We start from the raw sequence: 14,439 nt of genomic DNA, 5'->3' as shown, positions 1-14,439 counted from the left end.
TATCCTCACTGTCACTATCATCACAGTCACTGTCATTATCATCACTGTCACTGTCACTATCATCACAGTCACTGTCACTATCACTGTCACTATCATCACTATCCTCACTGTCACTATCATCACAGTCACTGTCACTATCATCACTATCCTCACTGTCACTATCATCACAGTCACTGTCACTATCATCACAGTCACTGTCACTATCATCACTATCACTATCATCACAGTCACTGTCACTATCATCACAGTCACTGTCACTATCATCACTAGCACTATCATCACTATCACTGACGCTATCATCATGGTCAGCAAATCCGAACATTGGTTCTGATCTGAAGAGAGCTGGGTCAGTGAGGGAGATGGGAACAGGACATGGAGGAACAATGAGGAGTAGTGCTGTCAGCAGCTACTCTGGCCCCCTGCTCACTGAGCACCTGTGTGTGCATATATGTGTATGTACATATATTCTGCATGTGTGTATATGTGTGAATATGTACATGTGCACGTATGTGTGTATATATGTATTGTGCATTCTGTATGTGTGTGCATGTATTTGCATGTGTATGCTCATACGTGTGTGCATGTATTGTGTATGTATGCATGCATGTTTGTGTGTGTGCATGTGTGTATGTGTATATGTGTCTGCGTGTGTATATGTGTATTTGTATGTTTTTGTGTGTACGTGTATATATGTGTATGTGTCTTTGTGTGTTCATATGTGTATGTTCATGTATGTGTACATATGTATGTGTGTGCTTGTGTGTATATGTATATGTGTGTACGTGTGTGTTTGTTCATGTGTGTATGTATATGTGTATATGTGCTTTGTGATGTGTATATTTGTGTACATGTGTGCATGTATGTGTATGTGTGTATGCATGTGTATGTATGTGCATGTGTGTATGTATGTGTGCATATGCGTACATGTGTATATTGTGTACATGTGTATTTGTGTATGGATGTGTGTGCTGTGTGTGCATGTGTATGTATGTGTATGTGTATATTTGTGTGTATGCACGTGCGTAATGTGTGTATGCATGTGTATGTGTGTATGTGTATGCATGTATGTGCATGTGTGCATGTATGTATACATATGTGTTTATCTGTGTGTACATTTGTATGTGTGTATGCATGTGTATGTGTATGTGTGTATGCATGTGTGTGCATGTCTATATGCATGTATGTGTCCATGCATGTGTATGCATGTGTATGTGTCCATGCATGTGTGTATGCATGTGTATGTGTGCATGTATGTGTGTATGCATGTGTGTACATGTGTGTATGTGTGTATGCATGTGTGTGCATGTGTGTATGTGTATGCATGTATGTGTGTATGCATGTGTGTGTATGCATGTGTGCGTGTGTGTATGTGTGTATGCATATGCATGTATGTGTGTGCCTATGTGTGTACTGTGTGCATGTGTGTGCATGTATATGTGTGTGTATGTGTGTACATATGCATGTATGTATGTGTACATATGCATGTATGGATGTGTGCCTATGTGTGTGATTTGAGTGCATGTGTACATGTGTGCATGTACCTGTATGTGTATGCATGTGTGTGCACGTGTGTGTGTGTGTGTGTGTGTGTGTGTTGGAGCAGCCCCCTCCTCAATGTCAGGCACCAGCTGCCTTCCCACAAGGATCTTTGTTCTGTCAGAGGCCACACTGCTTCTTCAGCAGGCCAAGAGTGCAGGACCCTGGCAGGGGCTGTGGGAGCCCCCATTTGGCCTACTTGGCAGGAGTCCCCACACCCTCCCTAGCCCCAGGCCCCAGGACCCAGCAGCTGGACAGGTGGGGCAGGTGACCAGCAGGACCAACCAGGGCCCTCCCTGGATCACAGACTGATGCAGGGAGAAGGAAGTGCCCCCTCTGCTCTCAGGCTGCTGCCCATGGGGCTGGGGCTGGGGGTGCATGGAGGCCTCTGGCCCCTCGTAGAGAGGGTCCTGGTGGCAGAAGCCATGCAGCAAGAGGAGAGCCAAGGAGAGCCCAGCAGAGCCAGGGCCACAGCACAGCTCCCAGGCCCCGTCGAGTCCTAGACCTGATCTTCCTTCCTGGGGACGCCGGTGCCTCCCCCAGGGCCCCAGTAGGCAGTGTTTATACAGTGCACACTGCTTTCTAACTGGGGGCCTGCTGGTCCACCAAGGTTAGAGAGCAGAGGTAAGTCTAAGCCAGGACCACCGCCCCGTGGGCCGACCCCACCCCCTCACCACTGCCCTGAGGGTCCCATGAACCTAGTTCCCATTCACCGGCTGCCAGCAGGTGCAGGCACCGTGGGGGCACAGTGGAGACCCCACACAGTAAGGGATTCGCCCCACCTGGAGGGCAGCTTGGCCTCACCCAGCTCCAGGGAGGTAGCCTCTGAGCCCTTGGAATGTCCGCCTGATGAGAGTGTCTTTGTTCCTGGGGCCTGGGCCACGCCAGGTGGTCCCACAGTGTGATTTGGGGTGGGGCCCCAGGCAGTTTTCAGTTTGACCTTTGGAGGGCTGGAGACTGAGGTCAACCATGTGGTGTCAGCCGCGCCTCTGTGACTGACTTCCAGTAGACACCAAGGCCCGCGAGCCTCCCTGGGGACAGTGCCTCCATGCATGAGGCCACACATCATCACTGGGAGGATGGAGTGCCACCCACACCTCCACAGGGAGGCACTGGCTGGATGCCCTGGGCTCAGAGCTGTCCTGGATGCAGCTGCATCCCTCCCCCCGGCTGGTTTAGTCTGTAGACTTTTGCTTAATAAACCATAAGTGAGCATCGCCACTCCCCAGCGTCTGTGGGTCCTTCTGGCTCGTTACTGAATGTGAGAGGGGTCTTAGGGACCCCACACCTTGCACTGTTCTTCCCGGGGGAAGGGACACACTCATTCATAGTCCACAAGGTCAGGGCATCCACCTTGAGCTGATCAGCCGGTGTCTAGGAGGGAAGGATGTCTGGGCCGAGGGAAAGCAGGGAAGCAGGCGCAGGGGGCATGAGGAGGGAGGGGCTTAGAGGGCAGGGCCCCAGCCACCCATTTTGGGGAGGAAACACCAGCTCTGCTCAGCTTGCAGGGAGCTGGGCAGGCTAGATGGGGTGGGCTCTAAGCCCTGGGTCCCCTATGAGAATGCAGCCAAGTGGGTGGCCCGGGGCTGGGGCGTGGAAAAGCGGGTGGGGCTGTACCTGCCGCATCTCCTCGCACACCAAGGAGAAGAGCCAGAGGTAGATGGCACACTCGCACCAGGAGGGCACAGGCTGGAAATCCACCATGAGCACATAGGCGAACAGGCAGAGGAAGGCAAAGTAGGAGAGGATGTTCAGGTGGAAGACCACCACGGGCGCGGTGAAGAAGGCACGGGCGCGGGCCGCGGGGGCGCCCACCTCCTGCAGCCTCTTCTCCCTGCGGCCGTCGCAGCGGAGAGGAGACAGTGACCGCCAGGGTCAGCGTCCTGACCTCCACAGGCTTTGGCCACCCCATGATCCCCCGTGCCCCTCAGAGAGATGTGCTTTTAGGGGCAAAAGCACTCAGGGATCCAGGGCCATAACGGCAGATACAGGCAGAGCTGTCACAGTGCAGCCTGGGAGCCTCACACGCAGCCACTGGGGTGGGGCTGGACCCCACAGCCCAGCAAAGTAAGGACACAGGGATGCCCGCAGATGCCCTGCCCAAGGCCATGACCTTCACGGCTGCAAACGGGGAGGCCCAGCCTGCCCCAAGCCCAGCCTTCGATGGGCCCCAGCTTCAGAGCTCCCAGTGCTCAGTGGACGCTCAGGCCTTAGTTGCCCTCCTGTAAATGGGGACAGGCTTTCCTTGCCATCCTCAATGGGGGCAGGGCTGACCACACTCCCCCTGTGGTGTGCCCTGATCCCAGGTCCCTATCCCAGGGCCGCTGGAACGGGAGCAGAGGTGGCCATCAGTGACACGGCTCTGCCATCCTCGGGATAGCAGGGGAGGAGCCAGCACTGCTTTAGGACACCTGAGCCGCTCCTCCCTGCCTCAGTTGCCCACCAGGATTCCTAAGCACTCAGGTACCCATCCTGGCCGTGAGGAGAAATGGAAGGAGGCGGGCAGTGTGGCCTGCGGGTTGCAGAAGGGGCTCAGCCACCTCGCTGGGGTCTTGAATCTGCCCTGACTCCCAGGAGACCCTGAGCCTCCATCCAGCCCTCAGTAAAACACAGCAGACCCCACAACGCCCCAGCAAGCCTCTGAGGAGGTGCAGGTGGGGACATCAGGCCAGGCCAGGTCTTCAACCATGGCCAGCCGTGTCCTCCTCCTTCAGAAGGGAAAGTGATTCCATCAATACAGGCTCTGCGGCTGCAAGGACAGGGAGTCACTCAGCCGCAGCTCGCTGCCCGCATCCCAGACCTGCACTAACTGCCCGCGCCCCAGACTGGCTCAGGTCTGCAGTGCCAGCAGGAGCAGGAGACCACCTTTCCTGGCCTCCCTGACCCCAGGCTGCTGTGGCCGAGGGAGGGGCTCACCAGCATCATGAGATCAGGGCTGGGGCTGGGGCAGGGCAGGTGCTTCTAGCATGTGGGGCCCTGCTCTGCTTCCCACCCCCATCTGTACGGCCCCAGGATCCAGGGACGATTCTGAGGACACGCGACTTGCTCCCAGCGAGGGGATCTAGGGAAGATCCTGAGCCCCCAGGATCCCCTCCCGCAGCCCCGCAGTCCCGCAGCCCCGCAGTCCCGCAGCCCCGCAGTCCCGCAGCCCCACAGTCCCGCAGCCCCGCAGCCCTGCAGCACCTGAAGGAGATGAGGCCGGTGAGGAGCAGCGGGAAGGCCAGCATGCACAGGGTCACACGCCACAGCCCATTGTCCACGGAGAGCTGGCCCCACCACACCTTGGTCAGGAAGGCCTGTGGATGGGGCAGTCTCAGGACGGCGGTGCCCAGCCCTGTGCCCCCGATGGTGCCCGTCAGCTGTCTGCTGAGGACTCGGGGTGCCTAGTGGACAGAGCTGGCCTGCAGTCTCACAGCAGAAAGTGGTGAAGACACAGAGCTTGCCCTGGGGCTTTGGGTGCCCAATCCCACCTTTCACCTGACCTCAAGCTATGGGACCCCATCTCTGCTGGCTTCGAAGGCCCCGCAGTTGCAGGCTGTAGAGCACTGGCCCCTCTGAGCTCTGCAGTGGGTGACAGGACCCCTCCCCAGGCCTCCCTAGGCCTAGCACAGCCCAGGACACAATGGGAGCTCATGGACTTGGCAATAGCTCGGAGCTCCAAGGAAGCCCAGCGTGCAAGGGGCACTCGCTGCGAGCCAGGCCCTGCCGGGGGTGCCAGGGCGATGCTGAGGGCAGCCATGCCTGGGAGCCCCTGCTGCTCCAGGGAAGACACGCCGTGTCCCGCTTATCCCTCCAGGGAGAGAGGGTGGGTGCTGTTCCCAGAGCCACCTGGGCTTCTGCCTGCCGCCCCCAGGTAGGAACATCCATGGGGAGGTGAATGCGACCTCCATGGCCACCAGCTCCTACTTTTGCTTCATGTTAGTTTCCCCATCTGCAAAATGGGAGGCCAGAGCCTGGAGCAGGTGGCCGAGGGGTCAGGCTCTGTCCCCGAGCTGCTGAGGGCCCTGAAGCCCGTGTGAGTATGTGTGCCAACTGCACGAACAGGAGGCTGTGTCCGCCCTGCAGGCACCACAGGCGTCTGTTTCTGGAAGGGGCCCTTGGGAGGTCACCTGGATGCCCCCGTGAGACACAAACTTCATGTCCTTGGCCTCCAGGGCGAGCTGCAGGCAGGTGGTCTTCCCCCAGGCCTCGGACACGCGGGTGAGCAGTTTCTGAGCTCTCTCTTCGTCCTTCCGGTAGCACTCAGTGAAGACCCCTGGGCAGAGACATGAGAGCCCCGTCAGAGCAGCAGGTCACAATCACTGAGCCCTGGGGACGGGTCAGAGGGCGACCATTCGGGACAGTGAAGACCCCTGGGCGGAGACACGAGAGCCCCGTCAGAGCAGCAGGTCACAATCACTGAGCCCTGGGGACCAGGACACAGGGAAGGGCACAGGGCAAATGTGGGGCTGATGTCTCAAAACACCCGGGCCCGGGGAAGAGGACCCCAGGGAGAGGGCACGTAGGGCTGGAACTGCCTCTACAAAAATGACAACGGGGAGAAAATTCAGACAGGGACCGAGAACTGACCTAATGGACTCCATCTTGCTTCTAACCTCCAAGCTGCCCTTGTCCATTCCTGGGCATATGCCACACTAACTTTGAGAGGAACTTCGTTTACAGCTTAACTTCCAAACAAAGATGATAGCAGCCCTTTCCCGAAACGAACCCCCTTCTTGCCTGGGACCAGTCTGCGTTTGTAAGACTAACAAAGTAGGCACAAATTAGAAATTACAGTTTAGGAGTCATGCAGCCAGAGGCCACAAGATTCCAAACCTCCCCAACTCTTCCTAGGAATAACATCACTATTGGAAAATCCAGGATATTTTGAAAGCCTGCGTTCTGATGTATCACTGATGCCACCCCGACTGGAGATCTGGCTCAACCAGTTCTGTGACCACACCCAGGAACAGCAGACAGCAAGAAGAACCTACTTCGACCCGCTAGGAACAGCAGACAGCAAGAAGAATCCACTACTTCAACCCGCTGTGATCATGCATTGCAGACAGTGAGAAGAACCCACTTCAACCCGCTAGTAACAGCAGACAGCGAGAAGAACCTGCTTCAACCCGCTGTGATCATGAATAGCAGACAGTGAGAAGAACCCACTTCAACCCGCTGTGATTTCATCTCTGGCCCAACCAGTCTTCCCCACTGCCTGGCCCCCTACCCACCAAATTATCCTTAAAAAACCCCAGTCTCACCAGGCGTGGTGGCTCACGCCTGTAATCCCAGCACTTTGGGAGGCCGAGGTGGGTGGATCACCTGAGGTTAGGAGTTCGAGACCAGCCTGACCAATATGATGAAACCCCGTCTCTATTAAAAATACAAAAATTAGCCAGGTGTGGTGGCATGCACCTGTAATCCAGCTACTCAGGAGGCTGAGACAGGAGAATCGCTTGAATCCAGAGGGCAGAGGGTGTAGTGAGCTGAGATTGTGCCATTGCACTCCAGCCTGGGCAACAGAGTGAGACTCTATCTCAAAAAAAAAAAAAAAAAGTCTCCAAATTTTCAGGGAGACTGATTTCTGTGATGAAACTCCAGCTTCCCATTCAGCCAGCTCTGTGTGAATTAAACTCTTTCTCTATTGCAATCTCACTGTCTTAACAAATGGGCTCTATCTGAGCAGCAGGCAAGACGAACCCACTGGGTGGTTACAGGGCTGAGACTCCGGATGAGGACCCCAGGGTGAGCGTGCAGGGCTGAGGCCCAGGGACAAGGACCCCAGGGTGAGGGCACAGGGGACTGAGATCCAGGGATGGGAACTCCAGGTGAGGGTGTGCATGGCTGAGACCCAGGGACAGGGACCCCAGTGAGGGCATGCATGGCTGAGCCATGGCCTGCAGCCCGTGCCTGGCAGAGCTCACCGATGGCTCTGTGCTCATACTCCTCTGCCAGCGCCAGCATCTCCTCCGAGCTGTCCGTGTCCTCCTCCTCCTTGGACAGCTCCTTCAGGATCTTGCTGCAGGCCAAGGCTGCTGCGATGCAGTCCTGGCTCTGGGGACCGGAGGAGCCACCGTGAGACTAAAGAGCCAGGCTCAACCCAGCCTGAGGAACCCAACACACTGCCCCAGGTGATGAAAACGAGGCCCGGGGACAGTGCGGGCCACTGGGCAATCACTGTGTGTGACCACATCTATACAGACAATTTAAGCCCCACCCCAGTCAATACACAACCTCTGATAGCCCAGGCTCCTGTGTGGCCTGTGGGAGGGGTCTGCTTGCCCTGCAAAGCCTAATGGACAGCACGTGCCCAGCACATGCACCAACCCCCACCAGAACCCATGTGAGCTGCAGAGGGCGGCACCACCCGGCCTGTGCGTGCCCAGCGAGACTCGGCCCTGGACATAACCACAGAACCAGTTTTTTTGGCAAAACTTTTAATTTAAAAATTCCGTTCCTGGGCCCGACACAGTGGCTCACGCCTGTAATCCCAGCACTTTGGGAGGCTGAGGCAGGCGGATCATGAGGTCAGGAGTTCAAGACCAGCCTGGCCAATATGGTGAAACCCCCATCTCTACTAAATTATGAAAAATTAGCCGGGCGTGGTGGCACATGCCTGTTGTTCTAGTCACTCAGGAGGCTGAGGCATGAGAATCGCTTGAACGCGGGAGGCGGAGGTTGCAGTGAGCCGAGATTGTGCCACTGCACTCCAGCCTGGGCAACAGAGCAAGACTCCGTCTTAAAAAAAAAAAAAAAAAAAAAAAAAAAAATTCCTTTCCTGCCTAGAACTAAGTTCTTTGTTCTCCAACTCCAGGTGCCCCAAGTCCTTCCCGGTGTTGGAGACACCTACACCCCTCCACACCCCTCCACACCCCTCCACACCCCTCCACAGCTTCCACACCCCTCCACACCCCTCCACAGCCTCCACACCCCTCCACACCCCTCCACAGCCTCCACACCCCTCCACACCCCTCCACAGCCTCCACACCCCTCCATAGCCTCCACACCCCTCCATAGCCTCCACACCCCTCCACAGCCTCCACACCCCTCCACAGCCCTCCACACCCCTCCACACCCTCCACACCCCCCCACACCCCTCTACAGCCCCCCACACCCCTCCACACCCTCCACACCCCCCCACACCCCTCCACAGCCCTCCACACCCCTCCACAGCCCTCCACGGCCCTCCACAGCCCTCCACACCCCCCCACAACCCTCCACAGCCCTCCACACCCCTCCACAGCCCTCCACAGCCCTCCACACCCCTCCACAGCCCTCCACACCCCTCCACAGCCCTCCACAGCCCTCCACACCCCTCCACAGCCCTCCACACCCCCCCACACCCTCCACACTCCCCCACACCCCTCCACAGCCCTCCACACCCCTCCACAGCCCTCCACACCCCTCCACAGCCCTCCACAGCCCTCCACACCCCTCCACAGCCTCCACACCCCTCCACAGCCTCCACACCCCCCCACACCCCTCCACACCCCCCACCCCTCCACACCCCCCCACACCCCTCCACACCCCCCCACACCCCTCCACACCCCCCCACACCCCTCCACACCCCCCCACACCCCTCCACACCCCCCCACACCCCTCCACAGCCCTCCACACCCCTCCACACCCTCCACACACCCCCACAGCCCTCCACACCCCTCCACACCCTCCACACCCCCCCCACACCCCTCCACAGCCCTCCACACCCCCCATACCCCTCCACAGCCCTCCACACCCCTCCACAGCCTCCACTTGCACTTGGCCTCAGGCTCTCCAGCCACACTCCCCAGCTGGCCGCTGGCCTATAGCTGTGTCTGCTGAGAAGCCGGTCTTATCACCTGAGCCCAGATGATTCCTGCCAGCTCCCGACGGTTCTGGACGATGGCCCAAATGAGAAGGTCGCGGATGGGGTCCATGGTGAAGGTCACATGGCCTGAGGAACGCTTGTAGAGGGACCGGAGGCTCACTCCCTGCACCTGGTGAGCAGTGGACTGTCAGAGCCCCAGCTGGGCCCCCCTGGCTCAGAGTCACCGGCGGAGCCTGTCGGAGGTGCAGGCCCTGACCCCAGCCCCGACCTTCTCAGGATCTCACTGTCCCTGGAGAACTACAGCCTGCATTTTCAGCAACACCCTAGATCATTCTTATGCACACTGAAGTTTTTTAAAACACTGTTCTGGAGACATCTAGAAAGTAAAATGCCCATCTAACTCCTTTACCAACATGTGTAGACTCTTGTTTCATGCCAGGCACTTCAAGGTTCCCCAGTCTTATCTGACGGCATCAAAGCCGCTTTCAATGAAGCAAAATTCTAGCACAGTGGAGTCTGTTAATAGGTCAGTGACTGTCTTCTCCCTGAGGGACTCCCCTGCAGTGTCTCTGGTAGAGAGGCCACTAGGAAAGATCTGCCAGGTGGGCAACAAGGCTCACTCACGAGCAAGGACAGGGCACCTCGCCCAGACCCACCTCCCTGCATGGCTAGGCTTTTCCCCGGACCAGGAAACGCGTACTCAGGTAGCTGGGAAACGCTCCCCAGAAGTAGAAAAAAAACCATCTCCCACATCACATACTGTACCAAACACACCTCAAGTGATCCTAGAAATTTCCTGAAGGTTTTTCATTATAAAGAAATGTGTTTTTCTTCCTAAACCACAGGTACAGATAAGCCTGAGCTTCTGCTTTGGACCTTCCTAAGCACATTCCAACCGAGTGTCTTAAATAAACGCACTGGACTTAAGAAGCGCAGATTGTGAATGTATAAAACCAAGCCATACCCGGCCTGGCACGGTGGCTCACGCCTGTAATCCCAGCACTTTGGGAGGCCGAGGTGGGCGGATCATGAGGTCAGGAGATCGAGACCATCCTGGCTAACACAGTGAAACCCTGTCTCTACTAAAAACACAAAAAATTAGCCGGGCGTGGTGGCGGGCACCTATAGTCCCAGCTACTCAGGAGACTGAGGCAGGAGAATAGCATGAACCCAGGAGGCAGAGCTTGCAGTGAGCCGAGATCAGGCCACTGCCACTGCACTCCAGCCTGGGTGGCAGAGCAAGACTCCGTCTAAAAAAAAAAAAAAAGAAATGTGTTTTTCTTCCTAAAGCACAAGTACAGATAAGCTTGAGCTTCTGCTTTGGACCTTCCTAAGCATATTCCAACTGAGTGTCTTAAATAAACACACTGGACTTAAGAAGCGCAGATTGTGAATGTATAAAACCAAGCCATACCTGGCCTGGCACAGTGGCTCATGCCTGTAATCCCAGCACTTTGGGAGGCCAAGATGGGTGGATCCTAAGGTCAGGAGTTCGAGACCAGCCTGGCCAACATGGTGAAACCCCATCTCTACTAATACAAAAAATTAGCTGGGCATGGTGGTGGGCGCCTGTAATCCCAGCTACTTGGGAGGCTTAGGCAAGAGACTCAATTGAACCCAGCAGGCAGAGGTTGCAGTGAGTGGAGATTATACCATTGCACTCCCACCTGGGCAACAAGAGCGAAACTTTGTCTCAAAAACAAAAAACAAAAAAACCAAGTTACACCCATGTCTCTCTCAAGAGTCAGACAGAACTCACCTAGAACAATGGAGCAATTGGAAAACCTGGAGGAAACAGACAATTTTCTAGCAGGAAAAAAACAAAACCAAATGTGATCTTAGAAGAGATAGAGAACCTAAACAGAAAAATAATCAGAAAGGAAACTGAGAAAGTTACTAGAACTATTACCAATTTTAAAAAAAAGGCACTGGGCCCAGATGGACTCACAGGGGAGTCAACCAAGCTTATAAGAAGCAGTTAACTCCAGCTACATAAACTGTCCTGGAGTGGAAAAGGAAAGAAAGCTTCCCAAATGGTTTTTACAAAACTAACATAAAATTGATATCAGAGCCTGACAAATACAGCCCCCCAAATAAAACTGCAGTCAAAGCCTTAAGCATTCTGATTCAAACATCCTGAAAATGTTGCCAAGAGAATCCAGTATATTAAACTTGCACTGAGGCCAAGCTGAAATTCAAAACAGGAATAAAAACATGTTTCACTATCAGAAAATCTATTAAAATAATTCACCAAATTCATAGGTCAAAGAAGAAAAGCAGCTCAATCTTCTCAAAGGCATCTGATGCTTTGCTTTGTAAAACCTTAATGAATCAGAGATAAATACTCCCAAGAGGAAACACAAATACAAAATCCAGCATCATTCCTGACATTGAGTCACTGCAAGGTTCCCACTGAAAAAGGGTACACAGACTAGGGCAGGATTCTCATTGAATCAGGGTGGAGATTACAGCAGGGTTCCCATTGAATCAGGGTGGAGACTAGGGCAGGGTTCCTATTGAATAAGGGTGGAGATTAGGGCAGGGTTCCCATTGAATAAGAGTGGAGATTAGAGCAGGGTTCCCATTGAATAAGGTTGGAGACTGGGGCAGTCTCACCATTAAATAAAGGTGAGACTAGAGCAGGGTTCCCATTGAATCACAGGGTGCAGACTACAGCATCCACTCTCCTACAGCTGCAGTGCACGCTGGGCATCTCACAAAAATACGGTGGAATGTTACTGACCTGAATGTAGGAAACAACCAGCACACCTAGTGGGCAGGAGTGGGGCTCAGGGCAGGGGGATCATGCTCCCTGCAGAATCTTTTGTACTGTTTGGAACTTTTTGAAAAGGTATATTATGGCCTGAACTGTGTTCCCCTAAAATTCATATGTTGAAGCCCTAACCCCTAGTGTGACTATAGCATTTGGGGATAGGGCCTTTAAGAAGGTAACTAAGGTTAAATGAGGCCACATTGTGGGTTCCTAAGTGAATAGGTGTGTTCTCTTTATAAAAACAGGAGTGAGGCCAGGTGCCGAGGCACACACTTGCAATCTCAGCACTTTGGGAGGCCAAGACAGGAGGATCACTTGAGCCCCGGAGTTTGAGACCAGCCTGGGCCATATAATGAGACCCCATCTCTATAAAATATTTTTTTTTAAAAAAAGCTGGGTGTGGTGGCACGTGCCTATAGTCCCAGCTACTCGAGAGACTGAGGCAGGAGGATTGCTTGAGCCCAGGAGACGGAAGGTACAGTGAGCCATGACTGCACCACTGCACTCCAGCCTGGGTCACAGAGCCAGACCCTGTCTCAAACATAAAAATAGACAAGGCACGGTGGCTCAAGGATGTAAATTCCAGCCTTTTGGAGGCTGAGGAGAGCGGATCACTTGAGGCCAGGAGTTTGAGACCAGCCTGTCCAAAATGGCAAAACCATCTCTACAAAAAATTAAAAAATTAGCCAGCTGTGGTGGTGCACACTTGTAGTCCCAGCTACTCGGGAAGCTGAGGTGGAAGGATTGCTTGAGCCTGGGAGGTTGAGGCTGCAGTGAGCTATGATCGCACCACTGCACTGCAGCCTGGGCGACAGAGATCCTGTCTCAAAAAAATAAAAAATAAATAAAAGAAAAAGAAGAGGAAGTGGCACCAGAGACTTCTCTCTCTGTCATGTGAAGACACAGCAAGAGGGCAACCACCTGTAAGCAGGAAGAGGCCCTGGCCAGAAGCCAGCCCTGCTGGTGCCTTAATCTGGGACTTCGGGCCTCCAGAACTTCGAGAAAATAAACTGGTAGTTTTTGCCCCATCTGTGGAATTTTGTTACAGCAGCCCAAGCAGCCTAAGATAGAGCATGTGTCTTTTCTAATAAAAATAAAAGCTAATTTTAAAAACAGAGAGCTCTGACAACATAGCAGTAGCCCGCGAAGACGAAGCCAGGCTGGGCCCCGTTACCAGCACGCACGTTGAGCTTGACGTGGGGCACGGGCAGCAGGAGCCGCGGCCGGTTGCTGTGCCGGGGCCGGGGGTAAAGCGGCTGCGTGAAGTCCCCCAGCAGCTCCCGCAGCACCTGGGCCACGTGGTGCATCTGCAGGCAGGGCGCCGCGGGCGCGCAAGCCAGGCGCTCGGTCTCCTCGGCCAGCACCTTCTGCAGCTTGCTGTGGAACAGGCAGGAGGGCTCCAGGTTCTCATACAGGTAGAGCAAGGTGTCCCAGGTGACGAACTCCTTCAGCTGCACCCCATTCTCCAGGAAGAGTTTCACGAACTCAGGCTTGTTGGAAATGAGTGCAGCCGTCATCGTGGGGTGCAGATCTGAAGGCTGAGAGCAAACATTGTGCAGTGACAGTTGCATTTGGTCATCACCCCATGTCATCCTGATCTCAAAGACCCTGGAGATGGGGGCTGCTGTTGTCCCCAACCTGGGGAGGATGAAAGCTGCCCGGGTCACCCACCCTCAAGGGAAGGGCTGGGATCCAGACAATGAGACCTTTGCCTGCCCTTGCTTCGGTGGTGCAATGCATGTGGGCCCAGTAGGCCCCTCCATGGGGTGCTCTGGAAGATTTACCTTCCACTGCCACTCATCCGTGAAGATCTCACTGCGGGCAATGTCCACGCGATTCCATGCCACTGCCAATTTCAGCTGGTGGTCCCAGTTCTCGTGGCCAAAGTGGTCTTGGCTCCGTGAGGCTGCAGATGAACAGGTGCACATCGGGCCTCGATCTGGGGCTCAAAGCCATTTCCCTCCAGGGAAATGCCATCAGAGTCAAGGATGTGTCATGAGCCCTTGCCTCTCAACAATTCAAAGTGATAGGTGCAATCCTCCCATACACACAGCCTTGCAAAAGCACATTCCATTTCGGGGTCAGAATCAGTGAATCTTGGGGCTTTGGTCATCACGTCCACTCACCCCTGTTTTCCCTGCCCTCCTCCTGGCCATGCCCTGGACCCTGAGCGACAGGTGGGCAGTGAGCAAGAAAAAGGCCTCCCTGTTTTAAGAAGACATAGGTCTCTGGAGGGCAGGCATCTTACACGAACATCCAAAACTCAGGACTCAGAAGCCATCACATTTCCTTTCCTGCCTCAACTGCCTGTAAATGTTCAATGGTAACAACCACCTCATTG

The 14,439-nt window shown here is 54.8% G+C and overlaps 1 protein-coding gene across 3 annotated transcripts in view; it reads right to left on the bottom strand.

The window, feature by feature from the left end:
- TRPM2 (transient receptor potential cation channel subfamily M member 2) overlaps positions 1-14,439 on the bottom strand; it is a 98,736-nt gene that overhangs the window by 44,930 nt on the left and 39,367 nt on the right. The window contains exons 11-17 of one of the 3 annotated variants that reach the window (XM_054468883.2): positions 13,883-14,004; positions 13,283-13,636; positions 9,357-9,494; positions 7,443-7,572; positions 5,646-5,791; positions 4,720-4,832; positions 3,154-3,370 (exon numbers count right to left, since the gene is read on the bottom strand). In XM_054468883.2, the coding sequence (XP_054324858.2) occupies positions 3,154-3,370; positions 4,720-4,832; positions 5,646-5,791; positions 7,443-7,572; positions 9,357-9,494; positions 13,283-13,636; positions 13,883-14,004 (1,220 nt within the window). Of the gene's footprint in view, positions 1-3,153; positions 3,371-4,719; positions 4,833-5,645; positions 5,792-7,442; positions 7,573-9,356; positions 9,495-13,282; positions 13,637-13,882; positions 14,005-14,439 lie in introns of those variants that run through there. The other 2 variants (XM_054468884.2, XM_054468885.2) reach the window with 2 other exon arrangements.

This window comes from Pongo pygmaeus, chromosome 22 (genome assembly GCF_028885625.2).
Source record: "Pongo pygmaeus isolate AG05252 chromosome 22, NHGRI_mPonPyg2-v2.0_pri, whole genome shotgun sequence".
In the NCBI taxonomy this organism is placed as follows: Eukaryota; Metazoa; Chordata; class Mammalia; order Primates; family Hominidae; genus Pongo; species Pongo pygmaeus.
This window is presented reverse-complemented; position numbering and strand designations above follow the sequence as displayed.